The sequence below is a fragment of the Nycticebus coucang genome, chromosome 3, assembly GCF_027406575.1.
Source record: "Nycticebus coucang isolate mNycCou1 chromosome 3, mNycCou1.pri, whole genome shotgun sequence".
NCBI lineage: Eukaryota > Metazoa > Chordata > Mammalia > Primates > Lorisidae > Nycticebus > Nycticebus coucang.
This window is the reverse complement of record NC_069782.1, coordinates 124,254,347-124,279,750: the sequence shown is the minus strand read 5'-3', so window position 1 is coordinate 124,279,750 and position 25,404 is coordinate 124,254,347. Positions and strand designations below refer to the sequence as shown.

At 38.5% G+C, this 25,404-nt stretch overlaps 1 protein-coding gene across 2 annotated transcripts in view; it reads left to right on the top strand.

Annotated features, from left to right (window-relative positions):
* The window catches only part of LOC128580643 (cytochrome P450 2C3-like), a 41,729-nt gene extending 28,468 nt beyond the window's left edge, over positions 1-13,261 (top strand). The window contains exons 8-9 of one of the 2 annotated variants that reach the window (XM_053582770.1): positions 10,369-10,510; positions 12,702-13,261. In XM_053582770.1, the coding sequence (XP_053438745.1) occupies positions 10,369-10,510; positions 12,702-12,883 (324 nt within the window). In that variant the 3' untranslated portion in view covers positions 12,884-13,261. Of the gene's footprint in view, positions 1-9,926; positions 10,511-12,701 lie in introns of those variants that run through there. The other variant, XM_053582771.1, reaches the window with a different exon arrangement.
* The last annotated feature ends 12,143 nt before the right edge of the window (positions 13,262-25,404 follow it).

Sequence of the window (25,404 nt, the reverse complement as noted above, 5' to 3'; positions counted from 1 at the left end):
ATGTGGATATCCAGTTTTGTCAGCACCATTAATTGGAGAGGCTGTCCTTTCCCTGTTGCTGCACTTTTGTCAAAAATTGATTGGCTTCGATATATGAGTTTATTTCTGGGTATTCTATTGTGTGTCTGTGTGTCTGCATGTCTGTGTTTATGCTAGTACTGTGATGTTTTCATTACCATAGCATTGTGCTATGTTGTGAGGTTTGGTAGCATGACACCAACATTATTCTTTTTGCTTAAGATAGCTTTGCCTAGGGTGGTGCCTGTGGCTCAAAGGGGTAGGGCACCAGTCCCATATGCTGGAGGTGGCGGGTTCAAACCCAGCCCCGGCCAAGAACTGCAAAAAAAAAGATTGCTTTGCCTTTTGGGGGTCTTTTGTGATTCCATATACATTTTATCATTTTCCTTTTGTATTTCTGTGAAGAGTGTCATCTTTATCTTGATATAAATTGTATTAAATCTATAGATCACTTTGGGTATTATGACACTTTAGCAACATTAGTTCTTCTGATCCATTAATAGGGAGTGTTATTCCAGTTATTTGTGTTTCAATTTTTTCAGTGTTTCCTAATTTTTATGATAGAAATTTTTCACCTGCTTGGTTAAATTTCCTAAGTATTTTATTTTTGGTACTTATTGTAGGTGTGTTTGATTGTTTTCTTGATTTCTTCTTCAGATAATTTACTATTACAGAAACACTACTATTTTTTACATATTGATTTTATATCCTGCAACTATACTGTTTTTGTGTATTAGTTCTAGCAGGGTAGTTTTGTGGAATGTTTCTTATATTTAAGACAATGTTATCTGTAATCAATCCAATTTAACTTCTTGTTTTCTAATTTAAATCTCTTTACTTGTTTCTCTTTCTCTGGCTGGGACTTTTAGTACGATGTTGAATAGAACTGTTAAAGTGGGTGGCGCCTGTGGCTCAGTCAGTAAGGCGCTGGCCCCATATACCGAGGGTGACGGGTTCAAACCCAGCCCCTGCCAAACTGCAACCAAAAAATAGCCGGGTGTTGTGGCAGGCACCTGTAGTCCCAGCTACTCGGGAGGCTGAGGCAAGAGAATCGCTTAAGCCCAGGAGTTGGAGGTTGCTGTGAGCTGTGTGAGGCCACGGCACTCTACCGAGGGCCATAAAGTGAGACTCTGTCTCTACGGAAAAAAAAAAAAAAAAAAAAAAAAGAACTGTTAAAGTGGGCATCTTTATCTTGTTTCAGATCTTAGAGAGAAAGTTGTCAGTTTTTCCTTACTCAGTATTATGTTGGATATGGGTTTGTTATATATGGCCTTTATTATGTTGAGGTTCATTTCTTTCTATACCTATTTTGTTGAGAATTCTTTTTAGTCATGAATAGATGTTGAATTTTATTAGATTGCTTTTCCTAGACAAGGATTGTTTGGATAAAACTTCAAAAACACTGACAATAAAAGCAAATGTAGATGGATGGGATTGTATAAAACTAAAAGGCTTCCACATAGCAAAGCGTCTATTGAGTGATCACATGGTTTTTGCCATTCATTTTGTGATATATCCCATTTATTTATTTGTGTGTGTTGAACCATCTTTGCATCCCTGGAATTAATCCCCACTTGATCACAAGAATTTTCTTCCTTTTAATTTTGCAAAAATTTGAGAAGGATTAGTATTTATTGCTTTTTTTGAATGCTTGTTACAATTCAACAATGATGCTATCTGTTCTGGCTTTTCTTTGATGGGAGATTTTTAATTACTAATTTGAGTCTATTACTCATTATTAGTGTATTCAATTTTCCGTTTCTTCCTGATTCAATCTCAGTAAGCTGTATGTATCCAGGACCTTATGTATTTCTTCTAGGTTTTAAAATTTGTTGAGTCACAGTAGTTCAGAAGCGTGTCTGATGATTTTTTTGTGTTGCTGTATTGTCAGTTGTAATTACTCTTTTTTTAACTCTGATTTTTAAAATTTGAGTCTTCTCTTTTTTATTTCAGTTATTCTAGCTAAAGGTATGTCAATATTGCTTATTGTTTTATAATCCCAAGTCTGTTTCATTAATGTTTTTTTCTAGTCTCTACTTAAATTACTTTGGCTCTAATCTTAATTATTTCTTTATTTTTGTCTTTTAGATTTCTTTCTTGTTTTTCTAGTTGATTGACATGCAAGGAAAGGTTGTTTATTTGAGATCTATTTTTCTTTTTTCTTTTTTTTTATTGCAGTTTGGCCGGGGCCGGGTTTGAACCCACCAACCTCGGTATATATGGGGCCAGCGTCCTACTCACTAAGCCACAGGCGCCACCCCAAGATCTTTCTATTTTTCAATGTTGGTATTAATTGGTATAACTTTCCCTCTTAATATTGTTTTCCTGTATGTCATTGGTTTTGGTATATTGTGTTTCCATTGTCGTTTATCTCAAGAGATTCTTAATTTTCTTTTTAACTTTTTTATTGACTCATTGGATGTTTAGAAGCGAGTTGTTTTTTTTTTAATTTACATGTAGTTGTATAGTTTCCTATGTTCTTTTTGTTATTGCTTTCTAGTGGTTTTTTGTTGTTGTTTTTTTTTGAGACAGAGTCTCATTATGTTGCCCTGGGTAGAGTGCTGTGGTGTCACAGCTCAAACTCTTGGGCTTAAGCAATTCTCTTGCCTCAGCCTCCCAAGTAGCTGGGACTACAGATCTTTTTCACCACGCCTGACTATTTTTTGGTTGTAGTTATCATTGTTGTTTGGCAGGCCTGGGCTGGATTTGAACCCGCCAGCTCCAGTGTATGTGGCTGGCAACCTAGCTGCTGAGCTACAGGTGCTGAGTCTGCTTTCTAGTTTTATTATGTTGTGGCCAGAAAAAAAATACTTGATTTGATTTCACTTTATAAAGTTTTTTGAGCCTTTTTATTGACACTGAAATAGATTTTATTAATAAAATATTGAGATAAACATGACAATTTAATATAAAAATGTTTGTAAACTTGACAATCATTGCACCAAAACAGACAACAATCTCATTCAGTTATTTTTGTTTACAGACAATTTAATTAATATTTCCTCTATTTATTCCTCCTGTACCTCCTATTGCATGGCTCACAACTCTCTGTCTGTTAAACTGATGACCATGGACACCTTGTCTCAATGTTATCTGAAGTTTTACTTGTCTAAAGGTTTTGGTTTTGTGGGCTATTGTATGATCCATCTAGAAGAATGTTCTACGTGCTGTTGAGAAGAGTTTCTATTCTCCAGTTTTTGGCTGGAGTGCTGTATGGATGTCTATGAAGCTCATTTGTTCAAGTATAGTTTAACTCCACTGTTTATTGATTATTTTGTCTGGACAACTGGTCCATTGCTGAAAGGGGGGTGTGTGTCTTAAATTCCTTTGCTGTTATTGTGCCAGAGTCTTTATTTATCTTTAAATCTATTAATGTTTGATTTATATACTTAGGTGCTCTGATGTTGGGTGCATGCAATTATTACATCCTCTTGATGAACTGACCCCTTTATATATAGTGACCTTATTTGTCTCTTTTTACAGTTTTGATTTAAAGTCTGATTTTATCTGATATAAGTATAGTGAATCCCACAATATACAATGTGATTGGTTCCAGGATCCCTTACAAATATAAATGTTCATGCATGTTCATGTCGCATAGGTCAGCCCTGTGAAATCTGCATATAAAGAAGTTGTCCCTTACTATCTCTGGGTTTCCCATCCTGTGAATACTGTATTTCGATGTGTGTTTGATTGAAGATTTGGAAGTGAATATACAGAATACTGACTATATTTAGTGACTAAAAATCATCTGTAAATGGACCCATGTGGTCCAAACCTCTGTTGTTCAAAGGGCAGCTGTGTTGCTTTTCCTGTTCTGGTTTGGTTTTCATTTTCACAAAATTATCTTTTCCTTTCCCTTCATTTCATTGCATTTGTTAGATAAAGTACCTTTTATAATTGTGTCTTGTCCCCAAGAGGTGTGCCGTACACTGTGACTCTCCATCCTCCTCACTCCATTCCTCTTCCCATTTGCTCATTCCCCTACCTCCCGCCTTGTATTAGCTCATCTACTGCCTTCATATTAGAATAGAGTACATTGGATTCTTGCTTCTCCATTCTTGTGATGATTTACTAAGAATAATGTGTTCCACCTCCATCCAAGTTAATACAAAAGATGTAAAGTTTCAATCTTTTTTAGTGGCTGAGTAGTATTTCATGGTATACATATACCACAGCTTGGTAATCCATTCCTGGGTTAGTGGGCATTTAGGCTGTTTCCACATTTTAGCAATTATAAATTGAGCTGTGATAAACAGTCTAGTGCAAATGTCCTTAAGATAAAATGATTTTTTTTTCTTCTGGGTATGTGAGCAGTAATGGGATTGCAGGATCAAATGGGAGGTTTAGTTTGAGTCTCTGAGATTTCTCCATACTTCCTTCCAAAAAGGTTGTATTAGTTTGCAGTCCCACCAGCAGTGTAAAAGTATTCCCTTCTCTCCACATCCAAGCCAGCATCTGCAGCTTTGAGACTTTGTGTTGTGGGCTATTCTCACTGGCATTAGGTAATATCTCTGGGTGGTTTTGATTTTCTTTTCTCTGATGATTAGGGATGATGACCATTTTTTCATATGTTCGTTACCCATTTGTCTGTCTTTTTTAGAAAATGTTTCATTCAGGTCTCTTGCCCAGTGATACATGGGATTGTTGAGTCCTTTTTTGTTGATTAATTTAAATTCTCTTTGCTATTATTGGCATATACAAAAGCTATTGCTTTGTGGACATTTATTTTATATCCTGAGACATTGCTGCATTTTTTTTTTTTTTTTGAGACAGAGCCTCAAGCTGTTGCCCTGGGTAGAGTGCTGTGGCATCACAGCTCACAGCAACCTCCAACTCAAGTGATTCTCCTGCCTCCACCTCCCAAGTAGCTGGGACTATAGGCACCTGCCACAACACCCAGCTATTTTTTGGTTGCAGCCCTCATTGTTGTCTGGCAGGCCCAGGCTGGATTCAAACCCGCCAGTTCAGGTGTATGTGGCTGGCGCCTTAGCTGCTTGAGCCATAGGCGCTGAGCCTGCTGTATTTTTTGATCACTTCCAGGAGTCTTGTGGTTGAGCCTTTGGGGTTTTCTAAGTATAAGATCATATCATCAGCAAAGAATGAGAATTTGACTTCCTCTGCACCCATTTGGATGCCCTTTATTTCTTTCATCTTCCCTGATTGTATTGGCTAGAACTTCCAGTACTATGTTGAATAGTAGTGGCGATAGAGGGCAAACTTCTCTCATTCTAGTTCTGAGTAGAAAAGCTTTTAGTTTTACTCTATTCGGTTAATATTCATATTGGTTTGTCCTAGATGGCTTTGATCAGATAAAGTAATGTGCCACCTAGGCCTATATTCTTAAGTGTTCTAATTAGAAAAGGATCCTGAATTTTATCAAATGCCTTTTCTGCATTTATTGAGAGGATCATATGGTCTTTGTTTTTGCTTCTGTTGATATGATAAATTATGTTCATGGACTTTTGTATGTTGAACCAGCCTTGCATCCCTGGGATGGAACCTACTTGATGTGATGAATGATTTGTTTAATGTGTAGCTGTAATCTGTTGAGTAGGATTTTATTGAGAATTTTTGCATCTATATTCATCGGTGAAACTGGTCTGAGGTTCTCCTTTTTAGTTAGGTCTTTTCCTGGTTTTGGCATCAGGGTGATGTTTGCTTTGTAGAACATGTTGGGGGAAGATTCCTTTCTTCTCAATTTTTTGGAACAATTCTGCAGTATGGGTATAAGCTCTTCTTTGAAGGTTTGATAGAATTCTGGCATGAAGCCATTTGGACCAGGGCTTTTTTTTGGGGGGGGGGGGGAGGTATTTTATTGTTACTTCAATCTCAGTTATTGAAATAGTCTGTTCAGGAGATCTATTTCTTCCTGGCTAAGTCTAGGGAGAGGGTGTGATTCCAAGTATTGATCCATTTCCTTCACATTGTCAAATTTGTGGGCATAGAGTTTCTTGTAGTACTCAAAGATGATCTCTTGCATCTCTGTGGCATCTGTTGTTATTTCCCCTTTATTGTTTCTTATTGATGTTATTAGAGATTTTAATTTTCTGTTTCTAGTTAATCTGGCAAAGGATTATCAATTTTATTTAATTTTTTGAAAAACAAACATTTTTTCATTAATTTTCTGAATGCTTCTTTTATTTTCAATTTCATTTATCTCTGATTTTATTTTGGTTGTTTCTTTTCTTCTGCTGGGTTTGGGATTAGATTGCTCTTCTTTTTCCACTTCATGAGTCCATGAGTTTGTTGATGCACTCTCTTTCTGTTTTTCTAATGTAGGCATCTAATGTGATAAATTTGCCTCTTAAGACTGCTTTTGCTCTATTCCACAGGATTTGGTAACTTGTGTCTTCATTGTTGTTATGTTTGAGGAATTTAATGATTTCTTCTTTTGTATCTTCCTGAACCCAACCATCATTCAGCATAAGGTTGCTTAATTTCCATGTCTTTGTGTGGGGATAAATGTTTTTGTTGGAGTTGAGTTCCATCTTTAGTGCCTTGTGGTCTGAGAAGAGTATAATGTCTACTGTTTTAATTTTGCTGAGGTTTGATTTGTATACTAGGATGTGGTCTATTTTAGAGTACAAAACCATAGGCTGATGAGAAAAATGTATATTCCTTAGCTTTGGGATGGTGTGTTCTATATATGTCTATTATGCTCATCTTTTCTAGGGTCAAATTTAAGTCCTTTGTATCTTTAGTTTCTGTTTAGATGATCTGTGTAGTTCTGTCAGAGAGGTGTTAAAATCCCTGGATATTATGGTGTTATGGGATATCATATTGCTCAGATCCATCAAGGTCTATTTCATAAATTTGGAATCATTTAAGTTGAGTGCATAAATATGTAAAATTCAAATGTCTTCTTATTGTATTGTTTCTTTGACTAGTGTAAAGTGTCCACTTTTGTCTTTCTTAACTTTAGTTGCTTTAAATAGGGTCGTATCTGAAAATTAGATTGGAACCCCTGCTTTCTTCTGATTTCTATTTGCTTAAAATACTGTTTCCATCCCTTAATCCTGAGACTTGAATTGTCCTTCAAGGCTAGATGTGTTTCCTGGAGACATCATATAATTGGCTTGTGCTATTTTATCCAGTCAGACACTCTGTGCCTCTTCGGTGGTGAATTCAATCTAATAACATTTATTGAGAGTATTGATAAGTGTGGTGGGGTTCTATTCATCTTATTCTGTGAAAATCCATTGTGTAGTTTTATCTTTTGTGCCCTTGTGGAAGCTATGTTTTGACCTTTAGCTTCTGGGTTTTTGCTTTGCTGGTGGTCTATTTGGTCATCAGTGTTGAGAATAGGTCTTAGTATTTCCTGTAGGGCTGGTCATGTTGTTGCCAATTTCCTCAGTGCTTTCCATCAGTTTTGAAGCTTAGTTTAGCAGGATACAGAATTCTGGGCTGGAATTGTTTATTTAAGAATGTTGAAGGTGGATGACCATGCTCATCTGGCTTAGAAGGTATCAGTCAAAATGTCTGCTGTCATCCTAATGGCTCTGCCTCTGTAGGTCAGTTGGTGCTTACTCCTGGGTGCTTGCAGAATTTTTTCTTTCATCTTGACTTTGGACAGGTTCATTACAACGTGTCTTGGAAAGGCTCTGTTGAGTTGACATGACCTGGGGTTTGATATCCATCTGAAAGGAGTGTGTCAGGGTCGTTAGTATAACTTGGGAAGTTTTCATTTATAATAGCCTCCAACAGAGCTTCCATTCCTTTGAGACAATCTTCTTCTCCTACCGGAATCCCTATTATTGGTATGTTTGAATGCTTCATGGAGTCTCATAGTTCTCTAAGCTGCTGTTCTGCTTTCTCTTTCTTCTTGTGTCAGGGGTCGTTAGTATAACTTGGGAAGTTTTCATTTATAATAGCCTCCAGCAGAGCTTCCATTCCTTTGAGACAATCTTCTTCCCCTACAGGAATCCCTATTATTGGTATGTTTGAATGCTTCATGGAGTCTCATAGTTCTCTAAGCCCCTGTTCTGCTTTCTCTTTCTTCTTTTCTGCCTCTTTAACTAACTAGGCTAACTAGAAAATTTTATTCTCTAGCTCTGAGGTTCTTTCTTCTCCATAGTCTAACCTATTTTTGATACTTTCTACTGTGTCTTTACATTCCCTAATTGTCTCCTTCATTTCCTTAAGCTCCACCATATCCTTTCTATATTCTATATATCTCTCATATGACTTTTGGTTCTGTCTTTCCATTTTCTTGTCCAGCTCTCTTATTGTCTTTATCATCCATATTTTAAATTGCCTTTTTGTCAAGTCCATTAATTCTTTTTTTTTTTTTTTTTTGAGACAGAATCTCACTATGTTGCCCTTCGAAGAGTGCCTGGTGTCACAGCTCACAGCAACCTCCAACTGTTTGGGGCTTAAGCAATTCTCCTGCCTCAGCCTCCCAAGTAGCTAGGACTACAGGTGCCCACCATAACACATGGCTATTTTTTGGCTGTAGTTGTCATTGCTGTTTGGCAGGCCTGGGCTGGGATCGAACCGGCCACTTCCAGTGTATGTGGCTGGTGCCCTAGCCACTTGAGCTACAGGCATTGAGCCAAGTCCATTAATTCTTCATAGGTGGAGTCTTCTGCAGTAGCTGTCTCATGGTTCCTTGGGGGAGTTCCTCTGTATTGGTTTTTCATTTTGCCTCAATTTTTCTGTTGGTTCCTCCTCACGTGTTCTTTCTTCTTGTTCACCTCCTTATCTTTTTTGCTTCTCACTCCTTCCTTTATTTCAAACAGAAGTCCTTACTCTTGATGACAGTATGTTGCAATATGTTGCCAGAAGGTGCTGTGGTTTTTTAGGAGACACCAAAGCCAGCAACCTCTATGGTCCTTATTCCAAACTTAGTTTCCTTTAGTGATCACCTGATTGTTTCCTCAGCATTCAGACACTGCCAGGTTGGGATCTTTAAGCTCTCTAGGATCCTTCAGGCACAGGTCTCACAGTGCCCCCCTGAATTCAATTTCCATGGTGTGAGGGAATCCTTTAGCCTCTTTCAAGAGTGGAGTTCTGATCCTGGCAGGAGGAATTAAGATGGCCATGCTTTAGGCCCCTACTACAACCTTCTCACAACCTTCCCACAGTGGCAGCCTCCTTGTCCTTGAGAACTCAGTATGGCTGCCTTGCTAGCCACCAAACGTATGGCACATTCACTCTAACCAGCATTCAAATCTGGAAAGTCTTTCTTCTGCCCCAGAGCTCTATAAGGGGCCAGCTGATCCCAGCTGGTCTCAATCACATGCCTAATTAATCAGATTTCCACTGCTTCAGATCTTATGCTGTATCCAGCTTACCACCTCCTCTCTGTGCTTCTTGAGCTATGACTCTGGGTAAGATCCCTGCACCAGGTATGACTGGACCATCCTTCTGGTCCACCATCTTGCTTCATCCCCTTCCCCCCATATATTGTTTTTTAAAATTCATTGTCACTCTATGTCTTTTAATTGGAAAATTTAATCCACTGTGTTTAAGGTAGTTTTTGATACATTAAGTTCTTACTGTTGCCATTTTGCCATTTGTTTTTTCATTCTTTGAATAGTTTCTTTCTCACTCCCTCTTTTGCTATCTTCCTTTGTGGTTAGGTGATTTTCTCTAGCAGTGTGTTTTGAATCCTTGGTTTTTATTTTTGGAGTATGTAATATATATTGCTTATGGTTATCATGAGGCCTACACAAAACACCTTGTTATACCATCTTTTTTAAAGAAATTATTTTAGGCTGATAGTAACTTAACTATGATGCTAAAGATAGGAAAAGAAACTAAAATAAAAACTAAAATCCTGTACACTTTAACTCCATCACCCTCCACATCAGGAATTTTTGAAGTCCCACCCCATTTTAAATATTTATATTCCTGAGCCTTGACAAATTACTGTAGTAGTTGTTATTATTATCATTATTTTATAGATGGGAATCACACTCTGTCACCCAGGCTGGCAAACAGTGGCAGGATCATTGCTCACTATAGCCTTGCAGTCCTGGACCTAAGTAATCCTCCTGCCTCAGCCTCCCCAGTTGCTGGAATTACAAGTGTGAGACACTGTGCCCAGAGCAGTTATGATTATTTTTAATAATTTTGTCTTTTATTTTTTATGTGAAAGGTATAAGTGGTTTATACAATGTTTATGATGTTAGAGTATTTTGAGTTTGTCTATATATCTACTCTTATCAGTGAGTTTTCTCACTGGTCATTAATTTGTTCTGTGACACCAAGGAAATAAATTGTCCTTTTTGTGCCTCAGTCTCTTTGTATAAAACAAAAGCATTTGATAAAAGATTTCTAATGTATTTTCAAGCTCAATGACCACCTTTATAATCTGGTTCATCTGTTTGTGTTTTTTTTAATCAGGGCACAGACGTATTAATACATCTGTCTTCTGTCCTGCATGATGAGAAAGAGTTTCCCAACCCAGAGCAGTTTGACCCTGGCCACTTTCTGGATGAAAGTGGCAACTTTAAGAAGAGTGACTACTTCATGCCTTTTTCAGCAGGCAAGAAAGCTTTCTTTTTATTTGTATATCAGAGGATAAATGAGATGAGAAAGGTCTTTTTCCAGGAGGCTCTCCTGGGACGGACACACTGACATTTGTATGAGTGCATAGGCACCACTTCTGAAGTCCTGGTTGTTTCTTATTGGATTGGTGGCTACACTCACTGATTCTGCTTCCTGACCCCCATTGGGATCCCTAGGAGCTCCTTCTCGAAGTGTAGATCTAGTGAGGCCTTTGTTATTTACCCTGAGAGTCCAGTAAACTCCATAAACCTCCCTGTGTGCTTTACACAGAGCAATGCCAAACTGAGATCTAGGGACCCAAGTGTGAACAAGAAACAGTTCTTCATTGTAAGAGAAGAAGACAAATGAAACTGCAGTGTGGCAAATGCTATGCTCAGGGCTTCTGTGTGAGCCCAGAGACAGGAGCTCCTGACTCTGGACTTTTTTGGGGGTGGGACAGGGCCAGAGAAATTAGAAGGAAAGGGAAATTTTCTTTCAGGAAGTAATAAATGAATATCTTCCCTTGTTTTGTAAGGGTCTTGGAAAGAAAGAGGTGGCACACTCAAAAAGGTTAATTGAAGTGAGTTTAATGAAGAGACTGTTTTCAGAGGCATGGACAGGTTAAGGGAAGTAACAAAGTAAATTACTCAGGACTAACATCAAAAGGGAGATATTACCATCCTAGGTCAGAGTGGACAAGGGTAGGAGGGTGTCACTGGATCCTGAACATTCCTTTATCTAGGAGAGAGCAGATGCAGGAGAAGCATCCACAGAGGGGAACACAGCACTGCCAAGACGGTGGAGTGGTGGGGGGAGGGGCCTCTGAGGGAATAGTCTGATAGTCTCAACCTATAACCCTCTGAATTCACCCAGAACCCAGAAGGGAACTAATTTTTGGGTTAAGGCAATCCATACAAGTCAGTTCCCTGGGAACACATTGGCATTAAAGAGAAGCAAATATGGAATAGATCTGGAAGATGACGAAATGGAGAATTTTTAGCATATTCCAAGGAAAAAGCAAGAGGAAGATTAGAGAATAAAAGATCTTTTCTATAGAAGTAACTGAAACAGAGACAGAAATAAGAGGTTTGTTCCTTTTTGTTTGAGAAAATCAATATGGAGCAACCCTTGGTATTGTGGTCCCAAGATTATGACCCATGCCTTGGGATAACCTCAGCATGAGGCACTGCTCTTCTGCTCCTTTACTTTTTTCCCTATATTTTGGAGTCTCCTGAGACATCATGAGCCTGACTCACATTTGTATTCATTTCTTGTGGCTTTCAAGTCTGCCCGTGGTTTTGACACTGTGGGGCATTACTATGGGTACTTTAAGAAAAAGGATTCCCTTAAGAGCTTATATTCCAGTCTATGAGACAGATGAATAATTTAAATTTCTTGTGAAACCTACAGTATTAGGAACATTAATGAGTATTGTGGAAAACAAGTAAGAGAGTGAATTGCATACCATGACTACCTCAAAGAGGTTGGCATAGAATAAAAAAAATCTGAACTGAATGTGGAAGGATATGCAGGCTATTGGCAGGCAGAGGAGAGGGGAAGACCATTCCAGGTAAAAGAATACCTGGAATCAGTGATAAAACTCAAAATTGCCAATTTGTTTGGGGAGTGGTGAATAGTTAGTAATGACTGCGATATGGGGAACTGGGTAGAAGGAATTGTGAGAAATAAGGCTCTAAGAATTGCTTATGGTCAGTTCATTGACAATTCTTTCTTATACCTGGCCATGTTAAGCACTTGAAAGTTTTTAAAGCAGGTGTGTGACAAGATTAATATTATCCTTTAGAATCCAGAGGAGGTGAAATAAATCTATCATTGAGTCTAGGTCAGAAGTAGGTGGAAAAGTAGATATATTGTTGTAAACCATGCTATTTGGGATATATGAGTGTGTGCATGCTTGTGTGTGTGTAAGTCTGAGTGTGGGTGTATAGAAAGATGTGAATGGCGAGCCTAACAAAACATTTCTAGCATGTATAGAAAAGATTTTTTCACAGAGTATCTAGACAGAAGTATGTGCTGAGGAAATGAATGAAACCTGGTTTGGGTGTTAATAGAAGCCGTAGGTTAGTTAGTCACTCATTAATACATTTCTTCATTCCACATTTATTCAAGCCTCCCTGTGTGCTACAGCAAAAGTAGTATTAAATAAATAACTCATGTGTTATTTTTAGGAAAAAGAATTTGTGCTGGAGAGAGTCTGGCCCGCATGGAGCTGTTTTTAATCCTGACCAGCATTTTACAGAATTTTACCTTGAAACCTCTGGTTGATCCAAAGGACCTTGACATCACCCCAATTAAGAAGGGTGTAGGCACTATACCCCCCTTCTATGAGCTCTGTTTCATTCCTGTCTGAAGAAAGTGCAGGCTACCAGACTTCAGCACAGGACCCTCCACCTGCATCTGAACAAATCTGTTGTTTTCTGACCTGTGTACCAGCCATTATCTACCCTTTTCTTAACAGAAGGAATGTCATCTGTGAGCCTTATGTCTTCTAATTTTCACCATAAGATCTGGTTCACATTTTCCTGCATGATAGAATGTTCACTGTTTGGTCTCCATTAAGATTCTTTTTGTAATTCAATTGTGAGTTTATAAACTACATCCTATTTGCAGTGTATACCAAATGGAAAACACGTTATCCATGTTATATTTTGCTTTCTACAAATTGAAATCAGAAATTGTCCTATGAGATTTTTAAAAAATTGAAAATACAATAAATAAAATTCACTCATCTCTCTGTCTTATCTAACTCTCCAGGGGAAAGGTCTCTTGACAGTTTGGTATTACATTTTCCATGTTTTCTCAATGATTTTTTAAATATAATTATGCCTGTATATGGGCATGGTATGTATGTTTATGTAAGCATGTGTGTGTGCAATACATACAGGGAAAACAAAAGGGAAGATCATTTCATCTAGTGGGAATAACATGAGAGAAAATTTGAATTAGCCGTCTATCTAAAGATGTCTTTCCTTCTCCCCTCAGTGTTTAAAAACACACAAACACAGATACACAACCAAATACAGATACAGATATACTAAGGCAAAGAGGAAAATATGTATATATGGTTATATTTGAACACATGCAAACAGAAGTCCCTCATATACAAGGGAATGTCTTTGTTGAACATGTGGCTCATGTTCAACATGAGGGAGGATTGCTTAAGCCCAGGAGTTACCTGATCTCTAAAAAAATAAAAAACAAAAAATAAAAGAAAAAAACAACTAGCTGGGAGTAGTAGCATACATACATATTCCTGACTTCTTGGGAGGCTGAGGTACGAGGATTGCTTGAGGCCAGGTGGGGAGGTTGAAGGTTGCAGTGAGGTATGGTCATGCCACTGCACTGCAGGCTGGGCAACAGAGTGAGACCATTTCTAAAAAAATTTCAAAAAATCAAAATTAAAAAACACAAAAATCTTTGTGAAGAAATGGAATTAATAGCTAAAATCAAAAAATGTAAACACTATTTCTCCATATAAGATCCATCAAATTCAATATACTTTTGTAAATAATGATGCCATTCATTTAGCCCATCTCTAAAGAACTGAAGATCCTGAAAAGTTAACTATGTTAATACTGTCTTTTTTATATTTTTAGCTGAAGAAAAACGGGTTTCCGTCAAAGATTTTTTTTTAAATTAGGGGAATAAGAAGTCAGAAGGAGCTAAATTAGGACTGTGAGGTAGATGCCTAATGATTTCCCAACAAAAATCAGAAGTGGTTTGGGGTCACCAGATGAAGGGGTGTTCATGTGAGGAACGAAGAGGCTTGACACACAGTCTGTGTCAGTGGACTGAGGAACTCCGGGAGGAGCCCTCCTTAGTAAACTTTGGGTCTGTATTTATTATCATAAAGCAGGAAAAAGTAGTTAACAGTTACTTACCAGACATCAGCACTAAAAAAGGGAACATGGAAAGTGTAAGAATGTCTCCAATTTGTTTTTGCAAAACTGCAGACCTTAAGCAAGACCTTTGCCTCCAGGATTGAGACCTTTGGAATCTAGAGAATCTTTACCATGAGCATTAGGCCTGGTATCGACCTCACATATACATTCTCACTTGGATTCCAGTTTTCTGATCTCCTGCACATTCTCAAATCACATGCCATTCTCATGCTTCTCCAGGGCAAGCAGGAAGGAAATATTATGCTAAAGGAAATCTTATGCTAAAAATCGTACAAATTGCCACTGTTTGATGAATGGAACAAGTAGAATCATTGTTGTAATGAAGGCCTAGCTAGTGATGCTTTCCTGGAAATTTTTCTCTACAGCTTTGGCGGACCTTCCTAATAAGCAGAGGTTATTGTTCTTTGGCCCACCAGAAAGCCAACTGGAAAATGCCTTGAGCATCCCCCCAAACTGTTGCCATGACCTTTGCTCTTATCTGGACCACTTTTTTTGACTTGCCTGGACCACAACCACTTCTTGGTAGCCATTATTTTGATTGTGCTTTGTTTTTAGTATCACAGTGGTAGAGCCATGTTTCATGTGGAAAATATTTCTGAGGAAATATTTCAGGATCTTGATTCGCTGTGTAAAATTTACAGTGAAAGCTCTGCTCTTGTCTGTAGCTGATCTGGGCACAACAGTTTTGGCACCAAATGAAGGAAAAGTTTGCTCTGCTTTAATTTTTCAGTAGGAATTGTGTAAGGTGAACCAGTGAAGATGTCTATGGTATTGGCTATTGTTTGTGCTGTTATTTTTAATCTGTTTCAATTAGGGCACAAAACTATTTTTTTCTCTGACAAATTGATGTGGATAGTCTACCACTGAGGATTTCATCTTCAAAATCAGCTCATCCCTTCTTAAAATGAGTTATCTAGTTGTAAATGATGATTTCCTTGGGGCTTTGTTCCCTTAATATTTGTGTAAAGCATCAGTGATGTCACTATTGTTATACCAAAGCTTTAGTATAAATTTGATGTTTGTTCTTGCTTCAGTTCTTGCAGAACTCATGTTGCTCTGACAAAGGCTCTTTTCAAACTGATGTCTTATCTCTCTTAGTGCCACAAACTAGATTCCATTCAGATATAATGTCATAAGTTAGTACAAGTTTATTTTGGTGCAAAAAAGTTTTGAAATGCATGTATAATTTTTTTCATATGTACTTTCTATGAACTTTTTGAAGAGTCCATCTATGTGTATTTTTATGCAGGAGTTTAATATAGTTATGATTTTAAAGTGATGTTTATATAATGACATATCATAGACACTTTCATAGGCAGTATAAGTATATGTGCCTCATAATAACCCACTGCACAGTTATTTCATTATTTTCAGAATTACAAGGTCTGACAATTAAGTGAACTCATCCTAGAAAAAGTGCTACATACCTCATCAGTGAGTACCACTACAGTAAACTTTGAAGTACTCCCCTTGGCCACCTGATGACAGTAGTGATATTCAGTAATGAAGTACATAGCACTTTTTCTAGGATGATGTTGCAAATGAGTCTGACCTCATATCTCCCTATTATATTTAGATTATTTTTGAATGATTGTTACTATGTAAGGGTGCTTATACATTTTATGATTCTCATACTATTTCTTTAGGTGGTTTCTTATTTGTGGAACGACTATACTATAGAATACACAAACTTACTTTTCTTAGATGCTGAAGCATAGTGTACTAAAAATTATATATGTGCTTAATTTTCTTTATTTTTTTGGCTTTTTTATTATTATTAAATCATAGCTGTGTACATTAATGTGATCATGGGGCACCATACACAGGTTTTATAGACCATTTGACAAATTTTCATCACACTGGTTAACATAGCCTTCCTGGCATTTTCTTAGTTATTGTATTAAGACATTTATATTCTACATTTACTAAGTTTCACATGTACCCTTGTAAGATGCAGCGCAAGTGTAATCCCACCAATCACCCTCCCTCCGCCCACCCTCCCCCCTGCCGCCCCTCCCTCTACCTCTTCCCCATATGCTTAGGTTATAACTGGGTTATAGCTTTCATATGAAAGCCATAAATTACTTTCATAGTAGGGCTGAGTATATTGGATACTTTTTCTTCCATTCTTGAGATACTTTACTATGAAGAATATGTTCCAGCTCCATCCATGTAAACATGAAAGAGGTGAAGTCTCCATCTTTCTTTAAGGCTGTATAATATTCCGTGGTGTACATATACCACAATTTGTTAATCTATTCGTGGATCAATCGGTACTTAGACTTTTTCCATGACTTAGGAATTATGAATTGGGTTGCAATAAACATTTTGGTACAAATATCTTTGTTATGATGTGATTTTTGGTCTTCTGGGTATATACCTAGTACAGGAATTATAGGATTGAATGGCAGGTCTATTTTTAGATCTCTGAGTGTTCTCCAAACATCTTTCCAAAAGGAATGTATTAATTTGCATTCCCACCAGCAGTGTAGAAGTGTTCCCTTTTCTCCACATCCACGCCAACATCTCTGGTCTTGGGATTTTGTGATATGGGCTAATCTTACTGGAGTTAGATGATATCTCAAAGTAGTTTTGATTTGCATTTCTCTGATGATTAAGGATGATGAGCATTTTTTCATATGTCTGTAGGCTGTGCATCTGTCTTCTTCAGAGAAGTTTCTCATCGAGTCCCTTGCTCAGCCTGCGATAGGATCATTTGTTCTTTTCTTGCTTATATGTTTGAGTTCTCTGTGGATTCTGGTTATTAAACCTTTGTCAGAGACATAAACTGCAAATATCTTCTCCTGTTCTGAGGGCTGTTTGCTTGCTTTACTTACTGTGTTCTTGGCTATGCAGAAGCTTTTTAGTTTGATCAGGTCCCAGTAGTGTATTTTTGAAGCTGCTTAATTTGCCCTGGGGGTCCTCCTCATAAAATACTCACCCAGACCGATTTCTCCAAGAGTTTTCCCTGCACTCTCTTCTAGTATTTTTATAGTTTCATGTCTTAAGTTTAAATCTTTAAACCAGTGAGAGTCTATCTTAGTTAATGGTGAAAGGTGTATGTTCAGTTTCAGTCTTCAACAGGTTGCCAGCCAGTTCATCCAGCACCATTTGTTAAATAGGGAATCCTTTCCCCACTGAATGTTTTTAATTGGCTTGTCAAAGATCAAATAACAATAAGTAGCTGGATTCGTCTCTTGGTTCTCTATTCTGTTCCATACATCAATCTCTCTGTTTTTGTGCCAAATCCATGCTGTTTTGATCACTATCGATTTATAGTATAGTCTGAGGTCCAGTAGTGTGATTCCTCCTGCTTTGTTTTATGTCGGAGTAATGTCTTGGTGATTAGAGTTTTTTTCTGATTCCATATAAAACAAAGTATTATTTGTTCAAGCTCTTTAAAGTATGACAGTGGAGCTTTAATAGGGATTGCATTAAAATTGTATATTGCTTTGGGTAATATGGACATTTTAACAATGTTGATTCTTCCCAGCCATGAGCATGGTACGTTTTTCCATTTGTTAACATTTTCAGCTATTTTTTTTCTAAAGGTTTCATAGTTCGCTTTATAGAGATCTTTCACGTCCTTTGTTAGATAAACTCCCAAATATTTCATTTTCTTTGGCACTACTGTGAATGGAATAGAGTCTTTAACTGTTTTTCAGCTTGGCTATTGTCAGTATATAGAAAGGCTACTGATTTATGGCTGTTGATTTTGTAACCTGAAACACTGCTATATTCCTTGATCACTTCTAAGAGTTTTGTAGTAGAATCCCTGGTGTTTTCCAGATTTACAATCTGGAAAATCTGCGAAGAGCACAAGTTTGATCTCTACTGACAATATATGGATACCCTTGATCGCCTTTTCTTCCCTAATTGCGATGGCTAAAACTTCCATTACAATGTTAAAGAGCAGTGGAGACAATGGGCAACCTTGTCTGGTTCCTGATCTGAGTGAAAATCATTTCAATTTAACTCCATTCAATACGATATTGGCTGTGGGTTTGCTGTAGATGGCCTCTATCTGTTTAAGAAATGTCCCTTCTAAACTTTCTTAAGTGTTCTCTGATCATGAAGGGATGCTGGATGTTATCAAAAGCTTTTTATGCATCAATTGAGAGAATCATATAGTCTTTGTTTTTTAATTTGTTTATGTGCTGAATTATATTTATAGATTTACGTATATTGAACCAGCCTTGAGAACCTAGGATAAAACTGACTTGGTTGTGATGTATAATTTGTTTGATGTGTTGCTGGATTCTGTTTGTTATAATCTTGTTGAATATTTTTGTATCTATATTCATTAGTGATATTGGTCTATAATTTTTTTTTCTTGTTGGGTCTTTTCCTGGTTTGGGGATCAGGGTGATGTTTGCTTCATAGAACGTGTTGGGTAGTCTTCCTTCTTTTTCTACCTTTTGGAACAGGTTGGGTAATATAGGTACTAGTTCCTCTAAATGTTTGGTAGAATTCTGACGTGAAGCCATCTGGTCCCAGGCTTTTCTTTTTAAGGAGATTTTGTATTGTTGATGGTATTTCAGAACTTGGTATAGGCCTGTCCAACATTTCCACTTGATTCTGGCTAAGTCTTGGAAGGTGACGTGCTTCCAAGTATTGGTCAATTTCCTTCAGATTTTCTTATTTCTGAGAATAAAGTTTCTTGTAATATTCATTAAGGATTTTTTGAATTTCTGAGGAGTCTGTTGTTATTTCATCTTTGTAATTTCTGAATGATGAAATTAGAGATTTTCCTCTTTTTTTCCTGGTTAGCCAAAGGTTTATCTATTTTATTGACCTTTTCAGAAAACCAACTTTTTGAATTATTGATCTGTTATATAATCCTTTTGTTTTCGATTTCATTTAATTCTGCTCAAATTTTGTTTATTGCTTTTCTTCTATTGGGTTTGGGGTTGGAATGTTCTTCCTTTTCCAGTTTCTTGAGATGTCCCATTAATTTGTTAACTTCTTCTCTTTCCGTTTTCTTGAGGAAGGCTTGCGGTACTATAAATTTACCTGTTAGTACTGCCTTTGTGGTATCCCAGAGGTTCTGATAATTCATGTCTTCATTGTCATTTTGTTCCAAAAATTTGGCAATTTCCTTCTTAATCTCATCTCTGACCCAGCTATCATTCAGCATAAGATTATTTAACGTCCATGTTTTTGTATGAGTATGCAGATTCCTGTTGTGACTGAGTTCAACTTTTATTCCATGCTGGTCCGAGAAGATGCAAGGAATATTTTCTATTCCTTTAAATTTACTGAGGTTAGACTTGTGACGTAAGATGTGATCGATTTTGGAGTATGTTCCGTGGGCTGATGAGAAGTATGTGTATTCAGTTTTGTTGGGATGAAATGTTCTGTAGATATCTGCTAAATCCAAATGTTGGATGGTTAGGTTTAAATCTAAAATGTCTTTGGTTAGCTTCTTATTGGAGGATCTATCCAACAGTGCCAAAGGAGTGTTAAAATCTCTGAGTATTATGGAGCTGGAGGAAATCAAGTTGCTCGTGTCTGTTAGAGTTTCTCTTATAAATTGAGGTGCATTCTGGTTGGGTGCATAAATATTCATAATTGAAATCTCATCATATTGAGCATTACCCTTAACAAATATGAAGTGACCATTCTTGTCATTCCTTACTTTTGTTGGTTTAAAGCCTATTGTATCTGCAAATAGAATTCCAACACCTGCTTTTTTCTGATTACCATTTGCCTGAAATATGGACAACCATCCTTTCACCCTGACTCTATATTTATCTTTTAAGGTAAGATGTGATTCTTGTATGCAGCAAATATCTGGCCTGAGTTTTTGTATCTAATCAGCCAACCTGTGCCTCTTTAGAGGACATTTTAAGCCATTCACATTAATGGAGAATATTGATAAGTCTGGTAAAATTTTGGGTATCAAGTTTTACAAAAGTCCAGTGGACATTTTTAATCCTTTCACCACTGTGGAAATTGGAGTTTGATCAAAAGTTTCTGAGTGAGTTTACTTTTGTGGTAGAGGATTGGGTTGGTCGTTATGGAGGATAGATGTGAGAATATTCTGAACAGCTGGTTTGGTTATGGCAAATTCTTCAGCATATGAATGTCATTAAAGTACTTAATTTCTCCATCATAAATGAAACTCAGTTTAGCTGGATACAGGATCCGGGGTTGAAAGTTATTTTGCTTTAGGAGATTAAAAGTCGATGACCACCGTCTTCTGGCTTGAAAAGCTTCAGCAGAGAGATCTGCAGTCATTCTAATATTCTTCCCTTTGTAGGTAATGGTTTTCTTACATCTGGCTACTTTCAGAATTTTCTCCTTCATATTAACTTTAGTGAAGTTAATTATGATGTGTCCGGGGGATGCTTATTTGGATTGAGTTGTGCTGGGTTTCTGAAAGTGTCTGCTGTCTGAATTTCAGAATCTCTTGGCATGTCTGGAAAATTCTCTTTCATAATTTCATGGAGAAGGGCCTCTGTGCCTTGCGAAGCTACTTCATCACTTTCAGGGATTCCAATGAGGCAGATATTAGCCTTCTTCAAATTATCCCACGGCCTCTGAGAGAATGATCTGTTTTTGCTCTCCATTTCTCTTCCTCTTGAGAGTTTGGGAGCGTTCAAAAGCTTTGTCTTCAATGTCAGAAATTCTTTCTTCTGCTTGCTCCACTGTGTTACTGAGGGATTCTACTGTATTTTTCAGATCTTTGAGGGCTGCAAATTCTTGCTTCAGTGTGTCAAAATCTTTGGTGGTTTTGTCTTTAAATTCGTTAAATTCTTGAGACAACTTTTGAATTTTTCCTCGAATTTTGAATTCTGACTTTTGAATTGCTCCTCAAATTTCTAAGTCCAAATTTTTCTGCATTCTATTAATCTTGTTTGTGATCCAAATTCTGAATTCGATCTCTGACATCTTGGCTAGCTGTTTATGAATGGGATCTTCAGTTACATCTGCCATATCTTTCCTTCGGGGGGCAGGGGGTTGATCTATTCTGTTTATTCATGTTACCAGAGTTTTTCCGCTGATTCCACCCCATAATTGTTTTACAGCATTTGATTTTTCTCCTTTAGCTTTGTTGAGGACCTGTACAGTGCTATGGCCTGAGAAACTGGGGACCTGTCTGGTGTGGTGGGGCTAAGTGGTTCTGTCTTGTTTTCAGCTGGTTTCTGTTTGACCCTAGTGTAATAGTTACTCTGGGTTGAAGTCTCAGCTGTGGAGAAATACCAGCAATTAAGTCACCCCACTCCCTGCAGGCAAAAATTGGAAAAGGAAAATCAAACCTTCCTAAAACCACACACCCATTGCACCACTTGAATAGTTCTCAGATGATTGGCTCAGTTCAGAAGGTCCAAATCAATTGTCTCAGTCAGCACCTGTCTCAGGTGGGAGAGTTTAAAAGGTCTCTGGCAACTGGATCACAGGGGTCAGGTGACAACTCAGATATGGCTTGCTCTGGTGCTCAGTGGAGTCAGGAGGACCCACCCAGTGAATAGATTAGTCTGGGAAGGTTGATGCCTCTTTCCCCACCTTGTACCTCTGTCACACCCAGTCACTGATAGCCCTGCAGGGCTGTGACCCAGTTGCCTGTAGTGAACAGATACTCCATGTGTTTGCACCTGCCTGAATCACAAGGAAATCTATTTCTGCTCAGCCAGGCTGCTGCCCTCTGCCTGTATCCACCAGGGAGAGATGAGACCTGGGCGCTTGATGGAGGCTAGGGGTTGTTCACGCAGTTCCAGCCCCGCCCCTGATTGATGTTACTGACAGAACAGAACAGAGCAACTTTACGGGAATTTGTTTCTGTCCCTGCTAAATTCCCCTGCAGAAGAGAAGCTGTTTTGAATTCCCCGAGCCTGCCCCTTAGGCCTTGTCTTTGCTCCTGCAGGTTTGTATTCGGTTAGCTGTCAGTTGTAGCCTCCTTCCTTCCTTTGTCTATAGGCTGATGATCCCCTGAGGGCTGGGTACGTCTTAGCCTCAGTAAAGTGGTCCTCTGGGTCAGCCCAATCCTGGGAACTTCATGGCTCTGCATGTGCATTTCTAGTCCCCGTGCTCCATCCAGGCCGGTACTGCCTCTGGCAAACCCTTTACTCATGGGGCCTGCATTTCCATCCCAGATCTGTTCCATGGTGGTTGCCACCTGAAGAGGTGCTCAGCCTCCTCTGGTTGCCCATGGAGACAGGAGGTGTGGCTTCGGAATATCCGGGAGTGAGCCCTATTGTTGCCAAAAAACAGCTGCTGCTCTGTGCCTCGGGGCACCGCCGCTCTGGTGTGATTCCCTCTCAGCCGACGGTCCTCTCCTCACTCCCGTGCAGCAGAATCAGCACTGACCAGCAGCAGTCTAGGCCCTGTCCATACCCTTCGAGAAATCACCCAAGATCTGGACTCCTGGGGGAGAGGCCTCCAGACCTCAGAGTGAGAGTGGAGCGGAGTGCTGGGAGCTCAGAATTGCAGGTAGAGAATATATACAGTTTTATACAGTTTTATGCCTGGCAGGAGAACACTGGCACCCTAGTAGGGGAGGTAGCTGCAGTTTTTAGAGGGTCTGCCCCATGGAGTGTAGTGGGAGGACTTTTGAACTCTGCTCATTTGTTTTTGGGGCACTCCAAGCCATTCTCATGGGGGAGGGGACTCCCGTCCACTTGGTGATGGATTTTGTACCTTTTGTTTGTATCCTTGGGGTCTCAGCCCGCCTCAGCGGGGTTGATGTGCATTCTTCAATCTTCTCTCTTGGTGCAGCTCTAATCCACCAGGTTACTTGCTAAATTTCTGTCCTTTAACTCTCCTTCTGGATAGGAGCCTCTGTGGAAAGCTGGCTTTAGTCAGCCATCTTGTCTCTGCCCCCCCCCCCCGGCATTTTTTTTTTTTTAATTGTTTGTGACTGAGTCTCAAGCTGTTGCCCTGGATAGAGTCCTGTGGTATCATAGCTCATAGCAACTTCCAACTCTTGGGCTCAAATGATCCTGTTGCCTCAGTTTTTCTATTTTTAGTAGAGACAGGGTCTTGTTTTTGCTCAGGCTGGTCTTGAACTTGTGACCTCAAGCTATCCATCTGCCTTGAACTCCCAGAGTATTAGGATTATAGGCATAAGCCACCTTGCCTGGTCAATCCAGGGGCATTTTTGAACATGGTGGATGCTTGAAGTGGTGGATAACAGTTGTAAAATCAATAGAGGAGCTAAAAAGCTTAGAAGAAAGACCTGGGGAATGAGATGCTCAGAAGAATATTTGAAGAGCTCTTACATATGCCAGTGAAAGCACATATAGTGAGAATAAGATGGAGTCAGGTAGGCTAGGATAGGCATGATGCTGGTGGTCTGGTTGGTTAGGTCTTGCCTGACCTTCATCCCCTGTCTCTCATTCTTACTGTTTTGTGAATTTAGCTCCAACCTTAAAGATGCCTATCTTGAGTGGTTTAGGCAGGTTAATTGAGGAGATTAACTTTTACATTAGAAGGTTGTTAATTGTTTATGAGTCATGGGTTCTGCTGATTATTTTTTGAATAAGGATTAACATGGTTTCACTTTGAACTTAAATGTATAAAACAATAATGTTGGAAATGGAAGATCAGTCTTGGAGAGGCTATTCTCACTGTTCTCCAGAATCCTGGCCTTCTGACAAATGAATTCCAGTGGACCTATCTCCATCTCTGCATATTGGCTGACAGTGACAGGCAGCTAGACCCTCTTCATTCGGTGACATTTCTGGTGACAATGAAGTGACCTCTAGACCACTCCATTAAGTGCTACATAAATGCTGTCAGGGAAGCCTAGTGTTTGCCTGGACATGCAGGCCTGTGGGTGCAGAGCTTTAGTGCTCCTTGCAGTGCTAAGAGATTTCTCCTGGGAGTCTTGGGGCTCTGCTCTTAGGCACCTATCATCACTAATCACTAAGGTCCACCTGCTTTATTCTGGTTGCATGCTGAGAACTTAGTTCTCATCACTTCTGATTGTGTTCTTGAGAGACATCTGGTGTTTCTGTATCTGGTGTGTATTAGGAGCTCAGGCCCGAATCTCAAATGACAGCCAATTGGAGTGTGTTCTGTCTGATTTGTCTCAGCATTGGTACCAATCTATCACTAAAAGGCAATGAAAATTTCCTATAATACAGCTTGGGGGATAATATCATCTTGACTTAAGAGAAAGTGGCTTCTGAATGGGTCCTTGAATTACTATGATGATGTTACATTGTTTAAAATAGCAAGTCTGGTTAAAAATACTTAGGTTTGTTTTTTCTTGGTAGAATTTGTGAGTTTAAAAGTGGTAATTGAAATTATATTTATATATCTAATTTACAGGGTGTAGAAATGGTTAACAAAAATATAACTAAAACCTAGGTAAACTTCTAAGATAAGTGAATTAGATTATTAAAAGATTAATAGTCTGAATAAAAATGTTTAAAATACAGCAAGTATAAATTTTGTTTCTGTCTGTATGTCTGTCTGTGTGTCTATATATGTCATGTGCCTGTGACATGTCATTATCAAAATAGGCAAAAGAGCTCTAATTAATTGGCTTACAAAAAAAGAAAAGTAAGTGCTACATCAAGTATTTTATGAGGAAAACAGAAAAGAACTCAAATGCCTTTTTGTTCAGGTGACTTTGGTTTTCTTTGATATAAAATTAGTTTAAAACCTGTTATTAAAGTTTGGATGTGTTAAGATTATAGAATTTACACCTCTACAGTATTTCTAAATTTGCTGGATTTGACTGTGAGCTCATGTTCTTGATTTTGAGCCTCTAAATCCTGAGGTTGGATAAGTGGCTGTGGTGAATCAGGCTAGGGACATGCTCCCCTTGTCTAGGACAGCAACTATAAGGCACAATCTATCCCATATGGCCCCTTCCCTGCTCCAACTTTGCCTCCTGGATGAGCTGGGAAAAGCTAGATACTTCAGTCTTCCTGCTTTCTGTCTTGAACTCTGCACCTGTTAAATGAATTAAGGACACAGATAGGTCTTGTCCTTTGCAGCCAACTTTGATGACATGTGA